Raw genomic sequence first — 25,641 nt, forward strand, 5'->3', positions numbered from 1 at the left:
ATTCAGTAGACTTACATGTGCAGTTAATTCAAGTCAAACATCTTGTTTTTATAAAATAGTATAAAATAATAAATAATTAATATAATAATAAAATAATAAATATAATAAAGTGGTAATAAATATAAAATATTTAAAAAATACTATCGAAATATAGATAGTTTTTGGATATTTTATTCTTATTTCTTCGATAAATGTTAACTCTTAAAACTTAATTTCCAAAATACATAATTAATTGAATAAAATAAATGCGTTAAATTTGTCAAAAGCACTCTATGCACTTTACATGTAACTCTGTAAAAATTACCAAAACTTTTTTTTAATGTAGTTGTTAATTTATTTTCACTGAAGATTTTTTAGGTGCATTTTCTTCCTTTGGAAACAAAATTAAAAACAAAGAATTATGTTTCCAATATGAAAACTGAAGTATTTTATGTAGCTTCTACTGGAAATGTATTTTAATGTAATTCTTGAGGAAAGACATTACTTCGTTGTTGTTTTTTTTTAAACTTAATGTCCCAAGATTATGTTCCAAGACTAAGTTAGACGGTGATCATAATAATATACGAGATGGTGGAATGAAAAAAGTAGGAGGAAACGGGAGAACCCCTGAAACGTTCATGACACGGTGTTTGTCCACCATACCAATAAGCCTAATTGGCGCGAGCTGGGATCAAACCAGGAATTTCATGCATTAGAGATGAGTTCTCTACCACTGAGCAACCGCAATCTATTACAAGCGCTTCATGATCAAATAAGCGTTTTCGCTTTTGGTTGGAAGACCCAACTTCGTTTTCTTGTGTATTAGTGCATGTAGTTGGGACCCCACACAAACTATATATATCCTTACCACTAAAATTGAACATATAGCTTTGGAACAATCAACTAATACCTATAAAGACAGTTTTCTAACATTGTTTCTTGACTTGAATTCGTTGTACATTGTGAGTGAAGTAGATAACGTTGCAAAGCCTGCATTAAAATAAATTGACAAGTAAAGTAGTTCATGGTACTGTAGATAATGCAGGTTCTAGAGGGCATACATTCATTAGATACGAACGTAGATTTTGAGTAGTGAATAGTTGATTATGGATGTAGCCCAATAAACAAAAATGATGAAGAAAGTAGATGTAGTAAACATTCCGTTACTGATCTAGTTGATCTAATTATAATAACAGTTACTAAATCAATAAAACGTTATCGATTATCAACTAATAACAGTTGATAAATAAATAAAATGTTATCCTACAGAAACTGTTAACAATTCATCTATTATGCTCTCCAATTTGCTAGTATTCATAAAAGTTTAAATTGTAAATGAAATAAGTTTATTGTTTATCATTTCAGTTACTTGACTATAACATTTTAATATGTTATTCCTAAAAGAGAGGTGAAGACAGTTTATTTATTTATTTATTTATTTATTTATTTATTTTTACATTTATTTCTGGAATAGTATACCTTTATTTTATATTTAAATAATAATAATAATAATAATAATAATAATAATAATAATAATAATAATAATAATAATAATAATAATAATAATAATAATAATAATAATAATAAATGTGTGTAATCTCAAAACAAGAGATTTAAATTTTTCATAAATACTTCTTAGAATAAAAAGGGCAGTCACATAGCTGATATTTTCTGACACGCTAAAGTATATTGTTGTACCTTTAAGGTGAGTCATGAAACCAACATGAAATTAACATTTGAGTCATCAGTCAAGCAGTTGTATTGTACAAAAAGTAACTGTTATAACAAATGGTATAACACAAAATCAAAAAGGTCACTAACGGATGTTGTAGATACTGGTAGACTTCTCTAGAAATAAGATTCAGCACAGGAGCGCAAATAAGATTCCGATAGGTTTTTTTTTTTTTTTTTTTTTCACGATCCATTGGATTGCATGATTTTTACTCGCGCAAGGTATAAATCTAATTTGCATTCCTAACTTGTTCCAATATGAATATAATTTTCCTAACGTGTTATCACCTTCCTTTTTACAGATAGGATAACAATGGAAGAGATGAATAAAGTGCTTCAAGACATTTCGTCTGCTCGTAGACGACTGGTAGAGACGTCCCAAAGTGTCCTGGCAGAAGGAGAAAGACTTCGGCGTGTGCTTGAGGGACACGAGCCAGGCACCAGCAATGTTAACAGACAGGTTAGAATCCATTAATGAAGTAGCTGATTCACATTATAATTAATTTAGAAAATAGTACCAGTAATTAAAAAAAGACCTTTATCTATATACATAAAAATATGTGTGTGTATGTATCAGCTTAACTCTGGAACACCTGGATCATATTTAAAGGGGTAGGAAGGGAGTTACGTCTTTCATAAATTTAACAACATCCCCTAACAAATTACTTCGTAACTTAAAACATGGTAATGAATGCCTACATAACAGGGGTTACGGGAGTAATCTCGCTATATATAAAAACAGATGTATGTGTGTGTATATATTCCAGCATAACTCAGCATGTCAGTGGTTCAAAATTTATGCTAAAAATAGAACATTTTATGTTTATTTCATTATTATATTTTCATTGAAATGTGTGTTTTCTGAAGCGAGGGAAACAGTTCGCCGTGCAAAGAATGAACATTCAGTTAGTTGCACATACTATACACCTTCTTACAGAGCACCACCTTCAAAGTAATTACCTTGGACAGTGACGTACTTCTGTCAACGTTCATGGCACTTGTCACAACGGTTCCGTATGGAATCTTTGTCATAACCTTCAGAATACGTGTCACATAGTCTTGATTTCGTTAGTTGAAGTGAATCTCCATTCTTTGAATAACTGTTCTATTGAAGAAATCTTCCAACACTCAGGGTGAGGAAGGACTGTCGTTTGGATTGTACAGGAAACACCATGATCAAGTTAGCCTGAAACGCTTGCGTATTGGACACACTCATCTCACTCATTCAGTGCGTGATGCTAGCCTTTCGTACTGTGAAGACTATATCGTATCGTCCCACGGAATATTCGGCAGGTTCTTGTAGAATGTTCACAATACTCAGACGTCAGTTAACTTTAGGAGTTAATCAGATTATGTAGAATAATTCCGTTTTAAAATTTTTCCTGTTACATGTTATTGTTATTCTTATTTTTATTTATTTTCTTGATATATATTTTACAATTTTGTCATTCATTCTTTTAGCCATTTCACCTCCCCTGTTTTAATTTTTATAGTTTCTTTTAATCTCTCTATTTTGTCATTTTATACTTAAACTTCAGTTTTTAGAGTTTTATTTTGAATTTTTAATGTACAGAATGTGTCAGTCATTGGCCCCGCCTTTACAGGAACAAATAATGTTGCTGCTAACGTTCCCATTAAACTTCCAGTAATTAATCAATCACCTTGTTCAAAAGATATGGATCCTCGTTCACCCTGCTAATTATTTCTCCATTGACCACTGCACATCACTCTTCCTGTTACTCATTGGTTAACTTCTTGGGAATAACGTACTCATACACCTTGCATCTAAAAATCTTCCATTAAGACAGCGTAAACTAATCCTTGAGAGAGTCAAAGTACGTTTGTCACGTCATATATTGACTGATTGTGGTTTCATAGGGCCTCTTCCTGAACTCTGACAGTCATTTCTCTCGTTCCATGTACAATTTTCTCTGACAGTAATTAAATCATTTATTTATAGATATAAACCATAAGTCTATCTTCCTCTAAAAGAGTACATATAATAAAAAATCTACTATATGAGGTGCGTACCAAAATTACATGCCATTTCCCCATAATTCTTGCAGTTTTTATTTTCGAGAGAGATATATATGCTGCTGTTAGTTTTCAAAGGATAATTCCCGTTCACTTCTAGACGTCGTTGCAATCTTCGTGTATCGCTATCAAAAGCGTCTGAGAACTATTTTTCTAGGGTGTGTTTTAGACACTGGAAAAATTTCAGTTTAGAGGGACTTCTGGACTGAAAATATCTGTGTCGCAACGTATCTTTCAGTTTCGAAAACGGACAGAAATCACTGGATAAGAAACCCCTTCATATTCTTACCCTGTGAAAAGCCTTCTTCTCATCCGAGAGGCCATCTTCTCTTCATCCATCTGTCGAAGAGTCTAACGTGATTTGTCAAAGTTTTTTTCCACGATACAATGTGAAACTTTTAAGGTTACGGACATCTTCAAAGAGCAGTTTTCTCAGATAGTTGACATATTTTCAGTTGACACACAATCCACTTCCATATAGTAGAGTCTGCAAAGGGAGCATCCTTCCACTAGAGATGAATACACAACATGTAAACAAAATCTTTATTAAATACCTCTATGGTGAAATCAATCATTTCAGGATAGCATTAAAAAGAACTTTCTTTCACAGACGAATATATGAAAAATGAATATAGAAGCTTGAGATTTTGTACAGTTATACCTGTACAGTTATACCTTGAAGTCCAAAGTCAAACAATTAGGTTAATATGCCGTTATTTGTTTTTGTACTGTGGCAAAACGACACGTAATTTTGGCTCGCATGTCGTATTATTTGATTTTAGCTAGAAAAAGATTTTCCAGTTCTGAGAGTTTAGGTATCTAATTAAACTACTGGGGATACGAAAAAGTGGATAAATTAAACAAACTTTTGTCAGAGAAATAGATAATCATTTGTTAGTAAAAGTAAGGGAAAACAGTTTACAAAAATCTGTAGAAATCCTGTAGGTGAAAAGACATTGAAACATCTGGTTCCGTTCTGTAGCACTACTTTTATGTATTAGCATTTTACATGCTTTGTTTCTTGAAAACCAACTTAGAAATCTTCTGAATGCTGAGCTTTATGTGAGAGTAAATGTAGCAAATATTGAACCAAATCCGGAAAGAATTGTCCGAAAGAAAAAGTTGTTATGATTTTTCCCATAACATCTAGATTCTGGGGCATAATTGTAGGTCATATGGAAATAACAAATATAGATTGGTAATTGAACCACCTCTCGACTATTACTTCAACGCAAATACCAGAATTTAAAGGTGTAGGGCAGCGACGCAATTAGGCTAGTTGTCGCCCGGGGCATGAATTCGCCTTAGCGCGCCCCCGTGACAAAGCAAACCAAAACACTTCCCGACTATACCTGAAGTTGGCGTCACAGTATTTCATTTTTTCTTCAGGTGGTAAAGTTCTGCTTCAAAATCGCAGTACATATATATATATATATATATATATATATATATATATATATATATATATATATATATATATATATATATATATATGTTTAAAATTATGTCGGGATGTGCATATCTGTAGAATGAATCAACAGCCTGTTGCTTTAGAATAGAATATTTAATTATGACAGTCAAACTGTTGTCTCGAGTATTATACTCGGACATTTTGAAAAATCTCTTAAATTGTAAGTTAAATGAAACAACAGAAAGCTGGAACTAAAATTTAACTTTGCGGGTTCTCTTGGGTGCAAAGGTTTTTACAATGTCCTCAAAAGATAGCTTTGATGGTAACTTATGCTCTATGGATATGATCCTAAGGTTGGTGAGTCGTTATTGCCCTGTTAAGTTTCTAAGGTATTTTTTTTATGACCTTTAGTTTGCTAAACTCCTTGCCTTGCCTTGTAGTGAAAATAAATATCTACTCAGTTTTGCGCCCTCCAATCCTGCTCCCGGGACACAAGCCCCGTCCCCCCCCCCCTTAGTAACGTCACTGGTGCAGGGTCTGTAGCTTGCCGTAAAAATGAAAAAGAGTCCGCAACTCTGAAGTAATTGGGAAGCACTGATATACACTGTATCTACTGTTGTGTCATTTCTGTTATCAGTGACACAGATACTAAGTGTTATAATAGTGTCAAAAACTGTTAGGCATAAATACGACCTAAAAGATAAAAGAAAATAAATTAGTGGTTTTATGAAGGAAAAAAAAGCAGAAAATACTCACCTCAAAGTTCTATAAATTTAACTCGGATAGAAACCGATACCAATCAATGAGAACGAGACAGAACTACACCAGAGCAAAATTTCAGGGGTGGATTCCTTATGGGTAGACAAGCAAAAAAGTTCATACGACCATATGTCGGGAAATGCATCATTACAGAGTTACGGTCATTGAGCCGCCTAATGGTGTGAAATAGCTAATCTTACATTCTGGTCGCTCTTTAATGTGACTCAATTTTAATCTCAATAACTCAGACCCTAATTAAGCTAGGAAGACAATTTCGGTATCTATGTATCTCTGAAGGACGAGGCTTTCCGCCGATATGTATTTTATGTATGTAAGGGGTACCACGGCTGACAGGGAGGACAATTACGTGTTCTTTTATTTTTTGCATCAGGATTTTGGGGATGGCATTCCTTCCCCTTTGGGGTACACTCATAAAATGCATATCGGCAGAAAGCTTCATCCTTCAGGAACACATTGCTACTAAAATTATCCTTCTAGCTTAATTATAGTCTGAGTTATTGAAGTTTAAATTGAGTCACATTAAGGAGCGACCAGAATGTGACTATTTCACACCATTAGGTGGCTGAAATTTTGCAGTACCTTCTTGTTGCACCCTGTATATTATAATTTATAAATAGAAACCTTTGTACACGCTGTTTATTTATTTCTTCTTTCAGATTGACGAGTTCATTGCCAGATGCATCAACTTCGTGGATGATTTGACAGAGGAAGAGGAGCGTTTGAGAGAGACCATCTATAGGACAAGGTTGGATATTGGGACATCCATTCTGCAGTTGCAAATGGAACTTGTGACACCTGATGTTGAGGTCAGTACACTTAGATTGTTCAAGACTGTATGATATGTGATTTAATGACAATAATAAGGTAAAATGTATTAAGCGAAAATGTTAGTGCTATTTTTATCTTTCTTTAAAATTAGTTTATATGGTTCTTTTGTGTGTGTGGTGACTATTGCAGTAGGTAATCATATGTAAATTTAAATATTGTGATAGACTCCACAATAAATGTATCGTATAAACCATATATAAACATATGCTCAAAAAGTAACTATACACCTATATGTTCAGAGACTGTATTCTGTGTGCTGCGAGTAATGCTTTCTGCAAAGATTGGTAATCCCTTATTGTGAGCAGGTTGCTTCCGCAAGCTGTTAGGTTGGTAACCTTGAGACGAGATGTCTCTATCTCTTTGCTGTTCATTGTTGCTCATCGCCTTTGAATGATTGAGACCCAAAATTTCTTTGACATCCGTATTATACATATAACCGTAGCTTATTTCATGACTTCATTAATTTCGATATTCTTTCTCTGAGATTTTATTGCTTATCACAATGTTTCTACTGCCTTGCTAGCTTCTAAATTTTGACCTTACGATTATGAAAATAAATGAAATTTCTTTTGATATTTTAAAATGATTTCTTTCATATGAATCAACTATTAAATAATACATGTTTTTGTTTATGCAATATTTAGACTGGAAGTTTATTATTATTATTATCATTTTAAAAACTGAAATGAATTTTAGTTTTACGCCCAATGATTATGCTCTTTAGAGTAAAGGACGGATGATAAATGAAACTAAATGATTATGTAAGAATTGGTGGAATGAAAATGTAGGAAACGTGCAACTATGGACACGATGTTATCTACCGTAAGTTCACATGATCTGTGATCGAACCTGGGTCTTATATCCTGGTGTTACTATTCAAATATTTAACAATTAGTGTACAAATATAGATAAGTCTTTCTCTGATATATTTGAACATAGGTAGTTTCTCTTAAAACAAAATGGTTAAATTCCTTCAATGTTGCCACTTACATTTCTTTCCTCTACGTATATCAATGATCAAACCTTAAAGATTTATTTATTTATTTATAATTCTAAAAATATTAATCAAATAAAATTTATAGATGTTTGTACAGAGGTAATTAGATTATAAATTTTATTGTCAGAGATATTTAAATTTATTTTGAGATACTTACTCGCATTTTTAAAATTTCTAAGTACATTATTACAGATGTAAGTGATTGGTGCAGCTAAGGTTCAATATTACAAAGTAACGCGTTTATGAAGTACTCGAACTTAAGCAAGGGAGACCCGGGTTCGATTTCCGGCGGGAGCTTCTGTGTTTCGGATTCCACGTTAATCAGTAGGTCCCGTCTGATATAGCCTCGCTGCTGGAAGGGACGTTAAACTCAAATCAACTCAATTGAACTTAAAAAAACGTGAAATGATAACATTGCAAATACTTTTGTCTAAGCTTTTTATTAATGCCTGTTTAAATCAGTTTTATGCAATTTGTATTTGAATAAACGTTCGACAAATGCATATAGTGTGAAATGGTTGTACGAAACTTTTGAACGTCAGGTTTGATCGACCGCCACAATGTACTTTAGAAAGGTGTTGTCCCGTACTGCAGTAGCCACCAAATACTCACATTACTCTTTCTTATTGGCTTTTTTACTGTTCTGTTAAAAAATCAGAGACATTTACTGTGAAGTTATATGTTTATCAAATTTCAACGATATTTTCCCATGTTCGCCTCATTCCTTGACGTTCAATGGAGTTCTGATCTTGTATCATCGTCAACACTTCTGCATCCATATCTGCAACGTTTTGATCCAAGTTTTATCCAATTTGTAACAAAGCTTAGTGTTAGGATATTGCCCTATTTCGATGTGTGTGTTTCGTACGATGACTTCACATTACATATATTTGTCGCAGGCTTACCCAGATACAGACTGCATCAAACCAGCTTAAATAGGCACGAACAAGAAGCTTGGACAAAGGTGTTTCCAGTGTTGTTATATCATGGTAATATTTTAAAGGGAGGCAGCTGTACTTTAAAAGTTTATAGGGATACCTTGTACTTAAAACTTATATAAATACAGATTAACTTTAAGAAAATGAGTATAGACTTTGAATAGACGTTAACGCTGTAGAATTTTAAATGTATATAATTTTCTACATTATTATTATTATTATTATTATTATTATTATTATTATTATTATTATTATTATTATTATTATTATTATTATTATTATTTTAGGAGAATAGTTCTGATTCATCAGAAAGCTTCTACTCCATCGATTACACGGATATGACGTTAGAAAAGAAGAACCCGGATTTGACAGAAGAAAGTGACGAAGGTATCACTGAAGACAGTAGTAGCTGGAGTACTGCGTCTGAGGTATGTCTGCATCGAAGTTTCTGCTGCTTTAGTACCTTGTAATTTTTATCTTAATATTTACGAAAATAAATGTAACTTTATATGAACGAATTATCAGACTTCCATACTATGCTGTGCATAAATGTCGGAGTCTTATACAACAGTTATGTCCGTGTGTCTGTCGAAAGATATCAGAACAAAAACGGTAAGAGATATCAAAAAGCAATGTTTCTCAATCATTTCAGCGTCCCAAGAATAGGTTATATCTCCTCCCTTAACTCTTTGTTCAAACCGGAAGATAACCATTTCCTGTTTCAAAGTTGGTTGCCATAGAACAAAAATGGTAATAGACAGCAACAAGCGGTTTGCTGTAATCGATCATCGTCTTAAGAAAATATACCGTCACAACCCACAACACTCTACCAAAACCACAAGTGGTTGAAATTACTAATACTTCCGGTTTTAATATTGTCTTCAATAAAGCAAAAACGATAAAAGACGTCGAGAAGAGTTTTTTTTTTCAGTCGCTTCAGAGTGCAAGAATAAGTTCCATCACCTCTGTTAATTCTCTGTTCAAATCAGAAGTGGTAAAAGTCTAATATTTCCGGTTTCAACGCTGACCACCATAGAACCAAAACAGTAATAGATAGCGACAAAGTTTTTTTTTTTTTTTTTTTTTTTTTTGCAATCGATTCATCGTCTCAAGGGAATGTGCTATCACTACCAACAACACTACGAAAACCGATAGTGGTTGAAATTTACAAGTACTTCCGGTTTTACTAGGACTCTCCATAGAACAAAAGCAGTAAGAGATAGCAAATAATGGCTTTTTGATATGGATGGAGGAACAGGTCTTATCTTTGATCTTATTCCTCTGTTGGAATCAGTAGTTATAGAGGTACTACTTCAAGTTTAAATATTAAATTTATATAATTTGGAATCTACAGTAGTTTCACACGAAACTTGTTTGTTTAATAATATTTCGTTTATTTAATACAATGGACCACATTTCACGAATCCCTCTATTCGTGCAAAAATCGGTTCACGAACGATATTTCGGGCTATGAACACACACTTGTATGCACGCTATCAGTAGTGTTTTCAAACATTTGTCATAAACATTATTTGTCTTTGTGTGGTGTTCAAAAATTTTTTCTTTACACTTTTTGTATTTTAGTTTTCATTATATCTAGTTTAGGATAATTTAAGAGTATTTTCATTTATATTCTTCATCACAAAAAATATTTAAAAAGGTAAAAAGTTAAAAAAATACATAGCATGTTTCTGCGGCCAGAATAGATCAATTGTTGTGTATATTTACATTAATTTCAATAAAAGAAAATAATTTTAGTTTTTAATCACTTCAGCGTTCCAAGAATAGGTTCTATTTCCTCCCTTAACTATTTGTTCCAACTGAAAAAGGTTCAAATTAACTATTCAAAAACAGCTTACGAAACGGATTAAATTAGGGACCCGAGGGTTCACTGTATTTAATATGAATATGTAATTCTTATTCAAACATTTTATTTATTATATTCTGTAGTTGTTAAATACATTTTTCCAGTGGCATACGCAGAATATAATCAGGGGGGGGGGGGATTCAAGGACTCTATTTCATATACTTTCAGGACAAGTGTGATTTTCATATACCGGGTATATAGGGTGCTCAAAACAATACCGTCAACGCTCAGAAGGTGATATATCATTTGACGCTTATATGTATTAAAAAAAATACGTGAAATATACTGTGGCACATCTCACCTTAGCATACGTTATTCCCAACACGAGGAACCGAGGAGCTGGGGTTCCCTAATACTTCAGACGTCCCGCTTACGTATTCCGTATTTACTGTTGTCAAAGCTTACATTTTGCCTACTTAGATGCACCTTTTAAGTCACAGTATATCTAAAAATTCTGTTTGTAGCATGTCTGAAATTTATGTTGTGAGGGAATCCCTTGCGTACACCTCGCACATTACTGAAATAATGCATTTTTGAATGGCATATGGCTTCCTTTACACTCATATGTAGCACCACTCCACGGTTTCTCTTGTTGCATTGTAGCTTTTTCACTTTGAGGCAGTTCTAGCTCAACTAAGCAACTTTCTCCATAGGTCCATATGAATGTTCTTTATTAACTGTGTTAGGAATCACCTCTCAAACGTTGTACTTGTTGTTATGAAACACGATATATTGGCCAGAATGGATAACTCACCACAAATAAGTACGATATATTGGCCAGAATGGATAACTCACCACAAATAAGTATCATGCTTATGAATACACAAGAATATTCTCATTTAAATACGGATGTACATTGATATAAAGATACATTTCAGGTTAAAAACACATACAAAGGATACATTTCAGTGATAGAAACACAGTGAAGTATACACGCTTGAAAGCGAGTTCAATATTTGGTGTGCAAACCTTTATTTTTTTTTAACGCAGCTTAGATACGAGAAGGCATGGAAAGATACAATTTTTCGCAGTATTCTGGTGAAATTTCTGTAACAGACGTGTTTTATAGCTTTTTTTAATTGAGAAACTGAACTGAGGTTACGTTCAGCCACTTTCCGCTTTAAAATTACCCAACAACTCCATCATGTTGGGAGTGGGTGCACTGGTTGATCTCCATAAACACTGGTAACTACTCGTTAAGCATATCGAGAAAGACAGTTCCATTCATTAATATCCTTTCAGGCATGAACCACAATTCTTTAGCAGAAATGACACTCAGACCATGATTTTAGAAGTATTCTTTACGGTGGGAATGATGTAGCGTTGAAAATCCCTTTTATTAGGCCATCGTATGTGTCTACAAAAGGTATAAAATTGCGATACTTGGGTCTCTGCCAAAAGTATAACTCTTTTCCATTGTTCAGGAGCTCATCCCTGATACTTTTTACAAAATGTCAATTGATCGGCAATGTTGTTGGTCGGCAATTTCGACTTTTTGGCAATCTTATAGGATTTGAAATTGGCACATAATGACCTCCTGCGGATTGTCCTATGGTTAGGTAGATTCCTATCTTTTAGTAAACCAGCCTGGATTGCTTTGGCTGATCTTCTGGGTGACTTCTTTCCTGCCAAAAGTATGGCCTGATCCACACACTTAGTTGTGCACTTTTGACGTCCTTTTGGCTTTTTCGAGCCATAATTTCCAGTGGTTTGGAACTTACTTTTACTTATTGCTCTGGCAACTGTTTTTTGTACCAACCCAATCTGGCAGAAATTTGGCGAGTACTGTAGCCTTCTTCACTCAGAATCCTTATTTGTGCGTGTATTTCCTATGAAATTCTTTTCCCAAGCATAGTCACTATTATTGCCCTTCAACGAGAGTAGAAAAAGAACAGCACGCCTTCGGTACGAACAATACAATCTCTAGACACTTATGAGTTACCCACTATGAACAATTAACAGACTACCAACCTACCAGACAACACTATCACCTGTAAAGAGAATGTCCACTACGTGATGGAAAAAAACGATTGAGTCATCCATTCTGGAACTTTCCCTTACATACGCCACTGTACTTCTCATTTCTTTCAAAAATTCTTTAATAATATTTGTTTTTCAGTTGTCACTTCTTTCCGGCTTTGCTATGTATGTCTTCGATAGGCGTAGCCCTGGTTTCCATTACAAATGGGAGTACAGGTGTAGACACTCGGAGAGTTACTTGAGTTACAAGGTTTAGCCTCCGATAAAATCACATCGGGAGAAGATGCACAGGCTGGCTACAGCTCGTGAGCTGAAGTGATTACTCATAGCTCGTATTCTAATTTATCTTTTGGTCCAACTAGATTTTTTTAAAAGAATTCTATTGTGTTTACATATATTATTGATGGTTATCCAGTTAATGTGACTTACCTCTGTTTTCTCTTTCTTTGAATTAGGATCTAACAGCAGAGAGTAGTGTTGAGAGCTTTTTTTCTCCTTTTGAGTCAACCTCAGTGCTACCTGTACATCCTCAGTCCATGTCTGTACCATGGCTGAGAATGATTCTTGGGTATACACCTATATCATATTTCGCCGTTATTAGCGTTTCTACAGCCGAACGCATTAGAAGCCTGCTGATAATAGCAACTCCAGGTACCTTAATGCCTGGAGTACCTACACCCCACGTGGTTAGTTGGCAGACGATTCAGGTGGGGATGCCATGGAACATCGTGGACTTACCAGAACACGATTTCAGTGGTATTCCTCCTGAAGAATCGCCACTGACCATTTTCTTCAAATGTCTATGTTACCTGTGGCGCTTACTCCAGTTCAAGAGACGGGCAACACAGGCCATTACAGCTGGAGAAGATTTGGTGGAATCAGGTGTAGCTGAGGTTGCATCTCAAATGGAGGATGGACTGCACTCACGCACCGAGGAGGAAGTTGGCAGCCACAGGGAGGAAGAAGAAACAACTGGAGAATCGACCGTCATGGAAGACAGAAGAACTAAGCGTGTGTACGGTCCAGTTGTTCGACCGCCTCCCCGTTCCAGGTAATACTTCAAAGTCTTATTTGTTCATATATATTCTTCTGAAAATGGTTTGGGTTATGCACTTTTAACGACCGTAGTATTTCTCATGCCCAGCTTGTTAGAAACCTGAGAATTATATTAATGATGTAATAAGACTCAAAAACTTAATTGAAATTACTTACACTAAACTAATTTATTTTATTATTTGTTAGTGTACTAAATTGTATTTATGTTCACACGAATTCTAATTACTTTTTTATCTTAGACTTTCCAGGTTCCACAGGATAAGAAGCTTAATCTTCCGGCGGAGACAAAGCGGAACGGTAAGACAACAAAATAGAAATTAATTTTTAATCAATAGGAAGTTTCTTATTTTTATTTATTTATAATTATGAAATTTATAAGTTTATTTTTTCTCTTTGTACTAACTCTAAGCGTAAAAGTTGTGACAAAAGGTTTAAATTATTTATGTGAAGATATTAAGATAGAACTTCCGAAGAAACTAAATTGACGCTCACAATTCTTAATTTAAATTCAGGAATGCGTGTAACTATGCGTTAATGCCGAAATATTCAATGCAAGTCACCATCTTCTTCAGCGTATAATGGATCGTTGCATCAAGAAAATCACGACCCAAATATTCTTTGCAGATTGAAAAGTTTGAAGCAAATCATATCTACTATTTCGAGCTATCAGGGAAAGTGATATTATCAGCTGAGCTTTATTAGTTAATACAAACTTTTTTCTGAACTAATTGATTTTATTTTTATTTTTCACCATATTACCAGGAAACATAACTACACAGATAAAAAGAAAAAATTCTCACAACACAGATGAAACCCCAATAATTAATTGAAACAGAAATCTTAATGTATTATAAATTACCATATTTGCTACAAACTATCCAATGTTAGATGTAAACTTAGCCATATCTGAAATATATATATATTTTTTTTAATTATGTGATGGAAACTATAAAGGGTGATTGAAAAGAGCAGTGTGTGTTTATGTAAATAAATAAGCTTCTGAAGAAGATGGAGATTTCCATTGAAAATTTCGGTATTGACAGCTGGTATTTAGACACATTCCGGAGTTTAATTTAATAGTTGGTTAGGACATAGTTTAACTCAGTTTTTTTTATTTCGCTGCTACCTCTCTGAAAAGGAAGATGTGAAATTGTCATCCATATTTATAGTTTTAATCTCCTGTCACAGAAATAAAGCATAATCCACTAATGAAACGTACCTTAACCCAATTCTAGAATACTCTTAGCGTTTAATGAAAAAAATGTTCACAGATGAGAAATATACCAATCGATAGAACAAAATGATATGTGTGATTTTAAAAGGGCATGCGTAGTTTTTGAGAGAATGGAGGGAAAAAATAATTAATTTATAAAGTTAAAAATTTATTCTGTACCAGAACTTATTGAATTAAAACATGTTAAAATAACCCTCCATTAAGCTTTTCATTATGACATAGCCCTAATGAGATATAGCCCTAAATTATCATGAACTCTTAAATTTTTATTTTTATTTAACTAAAATATTGTCCAAAGATAAGACCATTGGCACAAATCCCTCTCAATCTTGGAGCTGGGGGAAATGTGCCTCCAATAATCCGATTTGAAATGTGTTTTTTTGGAGGGGGGGAGAAATATGATACTATTTGTGTCTACTACAAAGAAAAGTGAGATGAAATTGATGTTTCTTGCTGTATAATACACAACAGGTTCACCTCGGAAATCAAATTCATCTACCGTAATATGAGTCTCATCTCCCCTCCCCCCTTCCAGAATAAGCCTCAAATCTGCTTAAAAAATGAACTGTCTTACCCGTTCCCCCCAATGTTGAAGACAGATTTACTCCGATGGAGAAGACAAATCGATAGATCCACGGAAATGAACGAAATAATGTCGTTCTTTACAAATAATAAATGACTGTTTTTAATATGCTGGAAGAAATCATACTACACATGTGGAAAAATTCACTTGAAGTAGGAGATTGTACTTATTGTGGACACAAACACTTTATATATATACTATTGAATTCCCAGCTGTTAATGATGTTTATATGCAACTAGAGATATTATGTAGAAAATAAAAGTACAGGGGTATTGTTACAAGTAAGATGAGTCATTGATGAAACAGATTTGGACTGGAACTAAAATAACTTGATTTATATTTCGTAGGAGGAAGCAACACGAAAACGGACCACTCCACCACCAACTGAGGAACGAAGTCATCCCACCTCTCCTCCTGGGACCTCGCAGATGGATCGTGAGACGATGGTCAAAGAAGTTTTCGTGGAGGAGATCAAGGAGGTAAACTGATTTATTATTTATTTATTGATTGATTGATTCCAATGATACTAATAACAGTATTAGATTGAAGTCATGCAAATAGTTATTTTAATATTTACTTTGCAAAACTCGCCGATGTTGAGATAAGCCTAGAATTAAAGTCGATGTTTAGAATACTCGGATGTTGCTTTCTTTTTAACCCAACAATCGGCACGTGTATAATACCCTTGGTGTAACCACGTTTTTACCAGTGCGTTGCATCCCATTCTTCTAAAGGCTTTCCTACAAGAAGTTATTCTCAGAGGTGAGATACGAGTTTCAGCAAGGAGGTAGTTTCTTTTATCTGTAGTTACGTTGTTTATTAAACTGAATGCCTTAACTCTCAGCAATACTTTAATTATTTTTCTTGCCTCCTTGATGATTTGATGAATTTCTGCTTTAGGAAAACCTTGACTATCTACAAACACTTGAAAATTATTTAATGTGGTGGTAATCATCTCTTTGAAAGCTGGAAAGGAAAGGAAAATAAATATATTAGATTCTCAAGAACAATACTAATTTTTTCTTTTTCATAAGTGCTCCTCTATTAGGTGGAGAGGTGATTTTAACAACCAGTTCGGGCGAATCAGTGCGAACTAGCTGAATGACATCACTGATACTGATTTTTTTTTCCGAAACGCAAGTAGCTTAGAATTATCATTATATATAGTTTTCTATATGAAATTTCAAGAATAATAAATAATGCTTCTCTATTCTCATTAAATTTCTATTGTTTTATTATAGCACGAACGGCGACAGGAACCAAGACCGAGAAAACAGCGACAAGAGGTGACCGAGAGGTCACCGCGAGAAGTCGATGATGATAATCTGAGGGAACACCCAGTTCAGGAGCCGCCGTATCCATATCCCATATCTTGGCGAAGTAGACTTCTCTGTGTGATCAGTTGTGCAGCTAGATGCGTTGTCGCCCCGTTTTCGGCTTGTTTGTGCTTTGAAGTGGACCCCTGCGACAATTGGTGTAAGTTATTTTCATATTTTAATCTGTACAAATTAGTGTTATCACCATAAGAGTTATGATCATTAATCTTTATGAGTTAATCTTTTATGTACCAGTATACAAATGTTTACTTGGTTACACGGTGAAACCATGTTATAGCACTGATTACTGATGCTGTCCGTTGAACTGAAATGCAACTAATTCATACCTAGTCCAGTAGATTGCAACTTTTTGTGGCAAACAAGTCTAGTTGTCTATATTTATTTATTTATTTCAAATTATATATATATTGTTCAAATTATATATATTTCATTTAAGTTTTCTCTTTGTGAACGAGACTTCCTTCGAAATTGCAAAAGAACTTTTCGTGTTTACTGACACGTAACATCGTGACCCATCTGTCAACAGAGATCAAGCAACCTATTTCTTCCACCCTCCATTTTTTGTTGACACAATGTTGTACGTATCAAAATTCGAAATTGTCTTGATCATAGCAATAAGAAAATGGCAGTTTTCCTCTTTTAATAGTCGCAGTTGGATTTTCACATTTAAAAAATGATACAAAAAGTGCTACTATTACGCAAGTGAACACGGTAGTTTGATTATAAATGTTTAGGTCATTAGCGAAGCCATGACTACTTATATGTCGGTCTTACTCGACTTTTGCCCGAATATCACCCATTTTTTGTATGATTGGATGCCTACTGTGAGGAGCATCTTGGATATAAAAATTTCCACAAAGAAAGTGATTGTTATCTTATCTTGCCCATAAATAGCACAAATTTCTTAAAAGGTCTGTGCAATATTTACGCCTTTACTGAAATAAAATTGTAAAATGTAGCGCAGTTTTGCGGGAAGTTCACTTATCTTAACGGTGCAGTACCTTACGTCTAACTAACTTACTTTATGGCCTATTGAACCCGGAGGTTCCATGCCACGTTCACAGAAGCTTTGCACTGACTCCTATCCTTAACCAACTGAATTCAGTTTCTACTTTATATTCCTATTTCTGCGAGATCCATTTTAATATTGCCCTCCTATCTGCGCCTAAGTCTTTCTAATGGTCGTTTTCCGATTGATCTTCCAGTCAAGACTTTGAAAGCGTTCCTGCTTTCTTCCAGCCTGGCTACATGACCTGTCCACCTGACCCTCTTAGATTTGATGACCCTAACAATGTTTGGTAAATCGCATAAATTATGTACTTCCTCGTTATGAAGTTTCCGCCATTCCCCTTTTCCGTTCCTCTTGTGTCCGAATATTCTTCTTAGGATCTTGTTCTCAAATACTTTCAATCTACGTTCTTCCCTCAGAGTAAGCGACCATGTTTCGCAACCATACAGCACAACAGGTATGATTATCATTTTATATATTTTAAGTTTCAAATTCCTGGACAGAATTCGCGACGACAAGAGATTTTGAACTGAATAATAAATAAATATAGATTTTGAACTGAATAAGTACGAATTCCCTGGTTTTAGTCGACATTTAATTTCTTCGTGAATATGGTTTCCGTCTATTAATACTGATCCTAGATATTTGAAAGTATCCACTTACTTCTAATTGTAAGAATCCCATAACTTATACATCTACTAGCTTCAATTATCAACTGTGAAATGATTTTATGCCGGACACGCTGCGACTTATATACCCAGAGACTTGAGACAGTAGCTCCATTTTGCACGCAAAAAGCCTTATATAATACTGTATTCAACGTGTAACCTCCTTCTAAATATCATTAGTCCCCATGAGTACTAATAGTTCCCAGATGAACCCAAGTACAAAAACTGAAATTAGAAATAATGCTATTTAAATTGTATAAAATATAATAATTCAAATCCTCATTATTTTTATATTTTTGTTCATTTTAGATCAACGAGAGGAAAGAAGAAGAAGGTGGGAAAGAATGTATGGAACCAGGGATCTTCCTCCCAACTTACTTCATCTTCGCCATGAATCTCAGTGTGGCCGCTGCTTCAAGTTTTATTTTTGTCCCTGCTGCTGCTGCATTCCTTGGTGCGACGAAGAGCGAGAGTGCTTCCTCTAAAGAGGAATTGAGGTAAAAAGATAAGCATTTCTAAACATAATATATCTTTCGTTTTATCAATTCGCTTTAATGTCCTTATCTGTATTATGTATTTGTAAGTCTTCGATATTTCTCTTTGACGTCTGTGTCTCGGATTTTCTGTATTAATTGTCTGCAGTTATGATTTCGGGTAATTTGACGGACTCTCAACTCGGCGACTTTTGAGAAATATTTCATCTTTTTCAAACCTTTAGGTTGTCATTTTGCAGAAGGGTTAAGTATTATGTTAAGATTAAATAGATCTTTATTACCTATCTTTTTGCCTCAGAATATTCCAGTTCCTCACGAACTAAAATTACATCCATTAGACCAAAGGATGATTTGTATATATATGTGTATATAATTTATGTAGTAATTGTAGTTACTCAAAATTCAATAGTAAGCTTTTGCTAATTCTCAACAAGTCGTTTTGTAGAATCTAATACAGTGAAACCTCACAATAACGGACACCTCCATAATACGGACAGATTTTTTTTTTTTTAATCCCGTTAAAACTGTTTGTATTATAATAGGACAGGAGCCTCAGCAGTCTTATTTTCCCCTAATGCTTTAGTAAGCTCATTGTTCTCAGTTTATACATATTCAGCACAAAAAATGCTCCCTTCAATGTAAAAATAAAACGTGGTCACGCTAAGGAAACAGAAATTCTCTTCTCTACAAAACATCTTTCAAATTCAATCTCAATAAATTGGTGAACCACCACACACAACATTCTTCACTTTCCTGTACATCTATCCAAACTAAATTGCTTCCTGGCGTTACTGCTTCAACACTTTCTATGGTGGAGAACCAATTATAAGACCAAGAATTCTACACGAAATTTCTTTTCTTCCCTGAAAAAGTCACTACTTCTGTTTCCCTTGGTACTTGTATCTTCCCTTGCAACCCCACATAAACACATCTCTTCAATGATACTTCTATTTGTTTACAAAACGAATTCCTGCTTTACTCCCCCAACAATTGGAACATGTCTTCTCTGTAACTGTCAACTTTCATTTACAGACAAATAATTACGTCCTATCAATGCCCGTTATTCAAAGGTATCACTGTAGTAGGAAGATTTCTGCATGAAGTTTATATTGTATTGAGTTTATAACAGTATTTAATGATTATTGTTACACTTCTATTCTTCAAGAAAACAAAAATCATCATTACTTAACCTCAGAAGATCAAAGAATGTTTCAAATTGTTTCATGTAAGTTTCATATAGAACCAGTAGTACAGGACTTGTTCCAACGATTCAAGTGAAAAATGTTGAGTCATCCTTCCTATATCATTGGCCTGTCACGTTGGGACCTTCACATCTTCGGTCTGCTGAAGAAGCCACTAAGGTGACAGGTTTTGATGAGATGACATTTCACATATGATGAAATGAAGGCCACCGTACAACAGTGGTTCAAAGACCACCTTCCCGAATTCTGTGTGGAGGAATTTAAACAGCATCATAATTGGACAAGTGCCTGAATGTTTGTGGTGACTTTTGACAAACACACTGACTCTCAGTCACATTAAGTAAATATTTCAGCGACTGTAGATTTTAAATACAAGAGAGAACTATAAAATTATCTAGTACATAGTGTTAAAAAGTCAGGTCAATGTATTCACACATGATGGTGCTACACTTCCAAACGGGTTTGATTTATTTTAAAAATTAAAGGTGGTTACGAGTATCAAATCTCAGACTTAGTGATCGAAAGTTAAGAATACTAATATTCCAACTGTTTCTTTACACAATACATATGCACTGTTATAGACTCAATATAGAAATCAATAAAAATAATAATAATAATAAAATAAAAAAGTAAAAAAAAATAAAAAATATAAAAAAGTAAAAAAAATAAAAAATAAAAAAAGTAAAAAAATAAAAAAATAAAAAAAGTAAAAAAATATATAAAGTAGGTAGAAAGTAGTGTTAAGTAGAACAGTTGTGTAGAAAGTAGAATGTAGTGTAGTATAGAACAGATATATAATATAGAAATAGAAAATATATTGAGTAATGCAGAAATCTGAAAAACAAAAGTAAAATAGATTCCAAGCGAAGTAGAAAAAAAGAAAAAAAGAAAAAAAGATTAACCCTAAGTACAACAAATCAGGAGAAAATGAATCACTTGCTAAGCGTCACAACATGTATTTTGCTCCTTTTCCACAACGGATTTCGACTGGATTTTTGACACGTATGTACGGTGTTAGTCTATTCCTAATGCACTGTACCAGGTACATCTGGGAGTTAATAGCAAATCCAAATCGACACAACAACGGTTGGCTAACACTTTTAGGACCCATAGCAATCCAAACAAGCACTTTCTCTTCAAATTTCTTCTTTTTGGAAAATTTAACACTAGATGGGACTGTAGAGATTTAAGATGTATAGAAACCGTCATTTCCATTGATAGAGGCATGGGACAATGCAACATAGGCTTCATCATCCAAGATGAAATCACGAGCATCGAATTTTTGCAACAAGTGGCCACACTTGAGTTTAATCATGCTTTTTTGTTGCTCTGTGCGCTTCGGGATGGTCACTCAATTCCATTCTTACATCTTTTAATGATGTCGTAGGTTGTTCTACGCGGTACTCCTTCAGCTGTAAAATGTTTTACTGTGCACATTTTACCCGTGCTTTGTTGTGTCCCGTAGAACTTGTACACACATTAGGTCATCCTCGCCGTCAAACAGGATCACGATAGCACCACTTGTTCTTGTATCTGTTGGTACACTACTGGCTCATCATCCTGACAGGTCTACCGCCTGTTCATGTACTACGTGAGACAGGTGCTGTCCTCTAGAAGTTTGTATATATTTATATTGAACACACTTTACTATGTGACAGTAACATTTTATGAAAACTGATAAACCTTCTCTTGGCACATTTCTTTTTCTTTTTCGCCTCTTTCTCAAACATCGATTTTGTTATCAATATATGTAGTATATCTTCCAAATCGACTTCTCAAAATAATCCTGAATGTCATGTCGCTGTAATTCTCTTGTAAATATAATTAACCATATCAATCGGTATTTCGCATGATATTATGTCTTCCTGCCATGCTTGAAGTTGCAGATGCTTCTTCACTATAGTGTATTTGTAGGTCATCCTAAAAGCTATTTTCTTTTATTGAAATTCCTGTTTCGTGCGCATCGACAAATTATGCTATGCAAAGAGATTTCATGAGAATGTTCACGTGTTCTATGGCGCTCTTTGAATGATTAGGGCACATTAGATGGAAACATCTTTTGTCATGATCATTGTACTCTAGGGTTAATTCCAAAAAAACATTAGAATTAGATTGTAGAAATATAGTATAGTGTAGATTTCAAATGAATATCAGTTAATTAAAGAATAAAAAAATTAAAGTATTTGTTGTAATTAAATGAATATTAGATTAGTTGAAAAATGGAAGTCATTACGCTTGGAATAGAAATGAACCACATATTTCGTAAATCTTGACAATTTTTAAATTCTACACTGCTTGACAAACTTTAAAAAATGCTTACTAAAATTAATTGACATATTTTTGTTGAACTTCTTTTGTTTTGATTTTCATGTGTATATTCCATTACTTAGACTTGATTAAAGACCATAATAAACACTGTTGTAATAAATTAAACAAGCTGAGACTGCCTTCCGTGTTCCACATTTTAAATGCTTCGAGCTTGGATATTTCAGCATTCTTCAGTGTCCACGTTTCTGATCCGTAAAGCGCCACGCTCCATACCAAGTCATAATAAATCATTTACGAACATCCAACGACACATTTCTTGATGTTAGCAGTCCTCTTTTTCTATTGAATGCATGTTTAGCCTGTGCTATTCTGGAACTTACATCTTTTTCACTTCCGTCCGAGAATATTAGACTTCCTAAATAAGGTAACCCTTCGATTTTTTTCTCCATCGAGCCATACGTTTGCCCCTTCCTCTGCTGCTCTTGTGTACTTTATCGCTTTGGTTTTCTTCTTATTTATCTTCATTTTGCATGTTTTTCCAGTTAATCTTTCAAGTTTGAAAGTCTGGGATGATAGCTATGTATACAATGTCTCATGTACCCCCTTTGAACTAACTTTTTATAATGGGTTAATACCTCAACTTATCCACTATGCTTTACTTTCCAATTTTCAATGTTCATTTTAGTTTTAGTTGGGTTTGTTTCAACTTTAGGCCATGATTTTTCAATTTGTCGTAAATATTCTAGTGTCTGTTAATTTAACAGACTTGTTAATAACAGGTCTGTTAATTTCAAATATTCAGAACGTGTCTCCGAAGTCTAATATTGCTAAGAACTTGAATTTCTATCACTCTACCATTACAAACACTTCCCAAGATCCATGATTTTTTATCCAATAAAGAGTAACCGATTGTTCTGTGTTATGTGTCTGGTTTACATTTAATAAATTGAACTGTTAGTTATGAGCTGTAAATTAGTCGCTTTTTCAATAATCTCTAACATGACAGCACACACTTTTCTTTATAATAATAATAATAATAAAAACCAATGTACATACAATTTTTACTAAAGCTACAAGAAGCATGTGACAGCTAGAATTTTCTAAAAAGGCCATTTATGAATAGTTTCTGATAACAGTAAAAACTTTTTTATTATTTGTTAAATTTTTTCTAGATTCTTTCAGAGAAACTGATGTTTCCCAATAACTATTGCAAGCTTTTTTGCAATAATAGTTTCGGAATCACCATCAAAAGAAAAGATTTATGCACAATAGGCGAAATGGCTATGTTTCTTCACGTGGTTTTCCACTAAAATACTTATTTGTAAATAATAATAAGTAATAAAATAAAATAAATAAAAAAGAAACATAAAATTAATAACTAAAACATAAGAGATCAAACATTTATGCACAATAGGCGAAATAGTTCCCTAACTTCATAAGTCTTCTGATTCTACTTAAACATTATGTAGAGAACAAAATAGAGAAAGTAAAATCACACACTATCTGTAGTGCATCATTGAGCTTACATCACTTACACATATTCCTATGCTCATTACTCGAACTTGGTTCAGTTAACAATGTTCTTCTTAATAAAAGCGAATTTATCCTTGTTGGCTACTGGCCTTACATTTGTTTCAGTTATTTCTTTATAATCCGTAGAACATTACTTAAAGTAAATTCGAGTAGTTTTCACGAGGAAAGGACTGCAATTCACATCAAATGTGACTCATAGTCTACAGTACCATTTCGTGGTTGAGTGTTTCTTTGATTGCGCCTAATATCGGGTTCCACCCTGAGAAGTGGTTCGGATGTTTGTCTCATATTGTCTAGATGCTGATAAGCGATGTTGATGAGACCGCAGAATCCTTTGGGAAACGATGAAAAATAATGTCTTTATTGCAACTTCTGCTGTTGTTCTTCAAGTTGAAACAGCATTTTCTTTAGATATTAGACATGCACTCACTCACTCAGCATTAACACATGAATATATGATAATAATGAAAAAATACACACAACAAAACACAGCCCACAACACAAGCACAAAACAAACTAATTTCTAACATAAGTGCTTCTCAAATTCTTGTTTTCAGCCACACATGTTTCCCATTAATTTGCATTTGTGTATGTGTGTGTGTTTGTCCCTTTAGTTGTCGCCATGTGACGTCATAGTTTGACCTCTGCTTCCATGGAGAAAACAGAGGCGTGTCTGACCCTAGCCTTAAATAGAGTAGTCTTGGTTCTTTCTGTAAACAGTCATGTTCTGAAATATGTATCAAATTTTGGTGAAATTTGAGTGTACAATTCTCTTCCATTACAACCTTGAGTGATAAATTATACATTCATTCATTCTCTGGTACTTATATGATTCTTTCTTCTAAAAAATCTCTAGAACATATTATAATCTTCGTATCTGCTTCTTCCTTCTTCCAATAGCTTCGGTTATGTTTACACGTCTTCTTTAAGATATTTCTTTGTCTTCAAATGGTTGCATAAGTTCTTATACGTCCTATTAACTCATATTCATACATAAAGTGTCTCTTGATTTTTCGATTTGCATCTTAACTACTATAGCACTAATGATGCATTACGTATCTTAATCTTCACAAATCCAAAATAAACAGTTAATGAGAAAGTCAACATTACATAGGTAAATAATATCATGAATGAAAAAAAAAAAAAAAAAAAAAAAACATAATTTCACTCCATTCAATTAACACAGTAATTTTGTCAAGCAGTGGCATATGTACATATTTATTATATATTTTTTAAATAAATAAAATCCCCTTCCTGTGGGACGCCTACACGTGCAAAATGATATCTATTGAATTGTGTTCAGTAGAAATCTGTTGCAGCGAGGCAGTTTGTGCAGTTATTTAGAAGTAAATAAAGAAAACCAATAACCAGATAGTGGTTTCCTTTGGACAATAAAAAAGAATTTGTTCTTCAGTTTGCATTTATACGTTTCATATTTAAAGCATAACATCAAAAAGTAATCTGATAGATATTATTTCGTAAAAAAAATAAATTACTGAATTCTACTACTATCTTTTGGCTGTTGCTTATTAGAAATTAGAAATTGTACTACTATCTGTTGGCTGTTGCTTAATAATAGTTGTGCAGTGTCTCGTGGCGAAGGGGGTGTCCAGGAATAGCTCCTCTTCATATGATAAAGCTATCCCTGGGGCGAAGGGCCCACTAGAGGTAAGAGGTAATTAATATAGTGATAATTAGTATATTTTTAACTA

The 25,641-nt window shown here is 33.9% G+C and overlaps 2 protein-coding genes across 2 annotated transcripts; both read left to right on the forward strand.

The window, feature by feature from the left end:
- Positions 1-1,789: 1,789 nt before the first annotated feature.
- LOC145681979 (uncharacterized) lies at positions 1,790-12,801 on the forward strand. Its single transcript, XM_081753580.1, has 4 exons — positions 1,790-2,170; positions 6,592-6,741; positions 8,986-9,126; positions 12,685-12,801. Exons 1-4 carry the CDS (start codon positions 2,024-2,026, stop codon positions 12,799-12,801), a joined length of 555 nt encoding a protein of 184 aa, XP_081609706.1. The 5' UTR covers positions 1,790-2,023.
- Positions 12,802-13,022: 221 nt separating this feature from the next.
- On the forward strand, positions 13,023-25,069 carry LOC145680783 (uncharacterized). Its single transcript, XM_081751787.1, has 5 exons — positions 13,023-13,596; positions 13,841-13,898; positions 15,766-15,897; positions 16,660-16,894; positions 18,742-25,069. The coding sequence occupies exons 1-5, from the start codon at positions 13,082-13,084 to the stop codon at positions 18,915-18,917; spliced, it is 1,116 nt and encodes a 371-aa protein (XP_081607913.1). The 5' UTR covers positions 13,023-13,081; the 3' UTR covers positions 18,918-25,069.
- The last annotated feature ends 572 nt before the right edge of the window (positions 25,070-25,641 follow it).

Source organism: Thermobia domestica, chromosome 3 (assembly GCF_964235325.1).
Source record: "Thermobia domestica chromosome 3, izTheDome1.hap1.1, whole genome shotgun sequence".
Lineage (NCBI taxonomy): Eukaryota > Metazoa > Arthropoda > Insecta > Zygentoma > Lepismatidae > Thermobia > Thermobia domestica.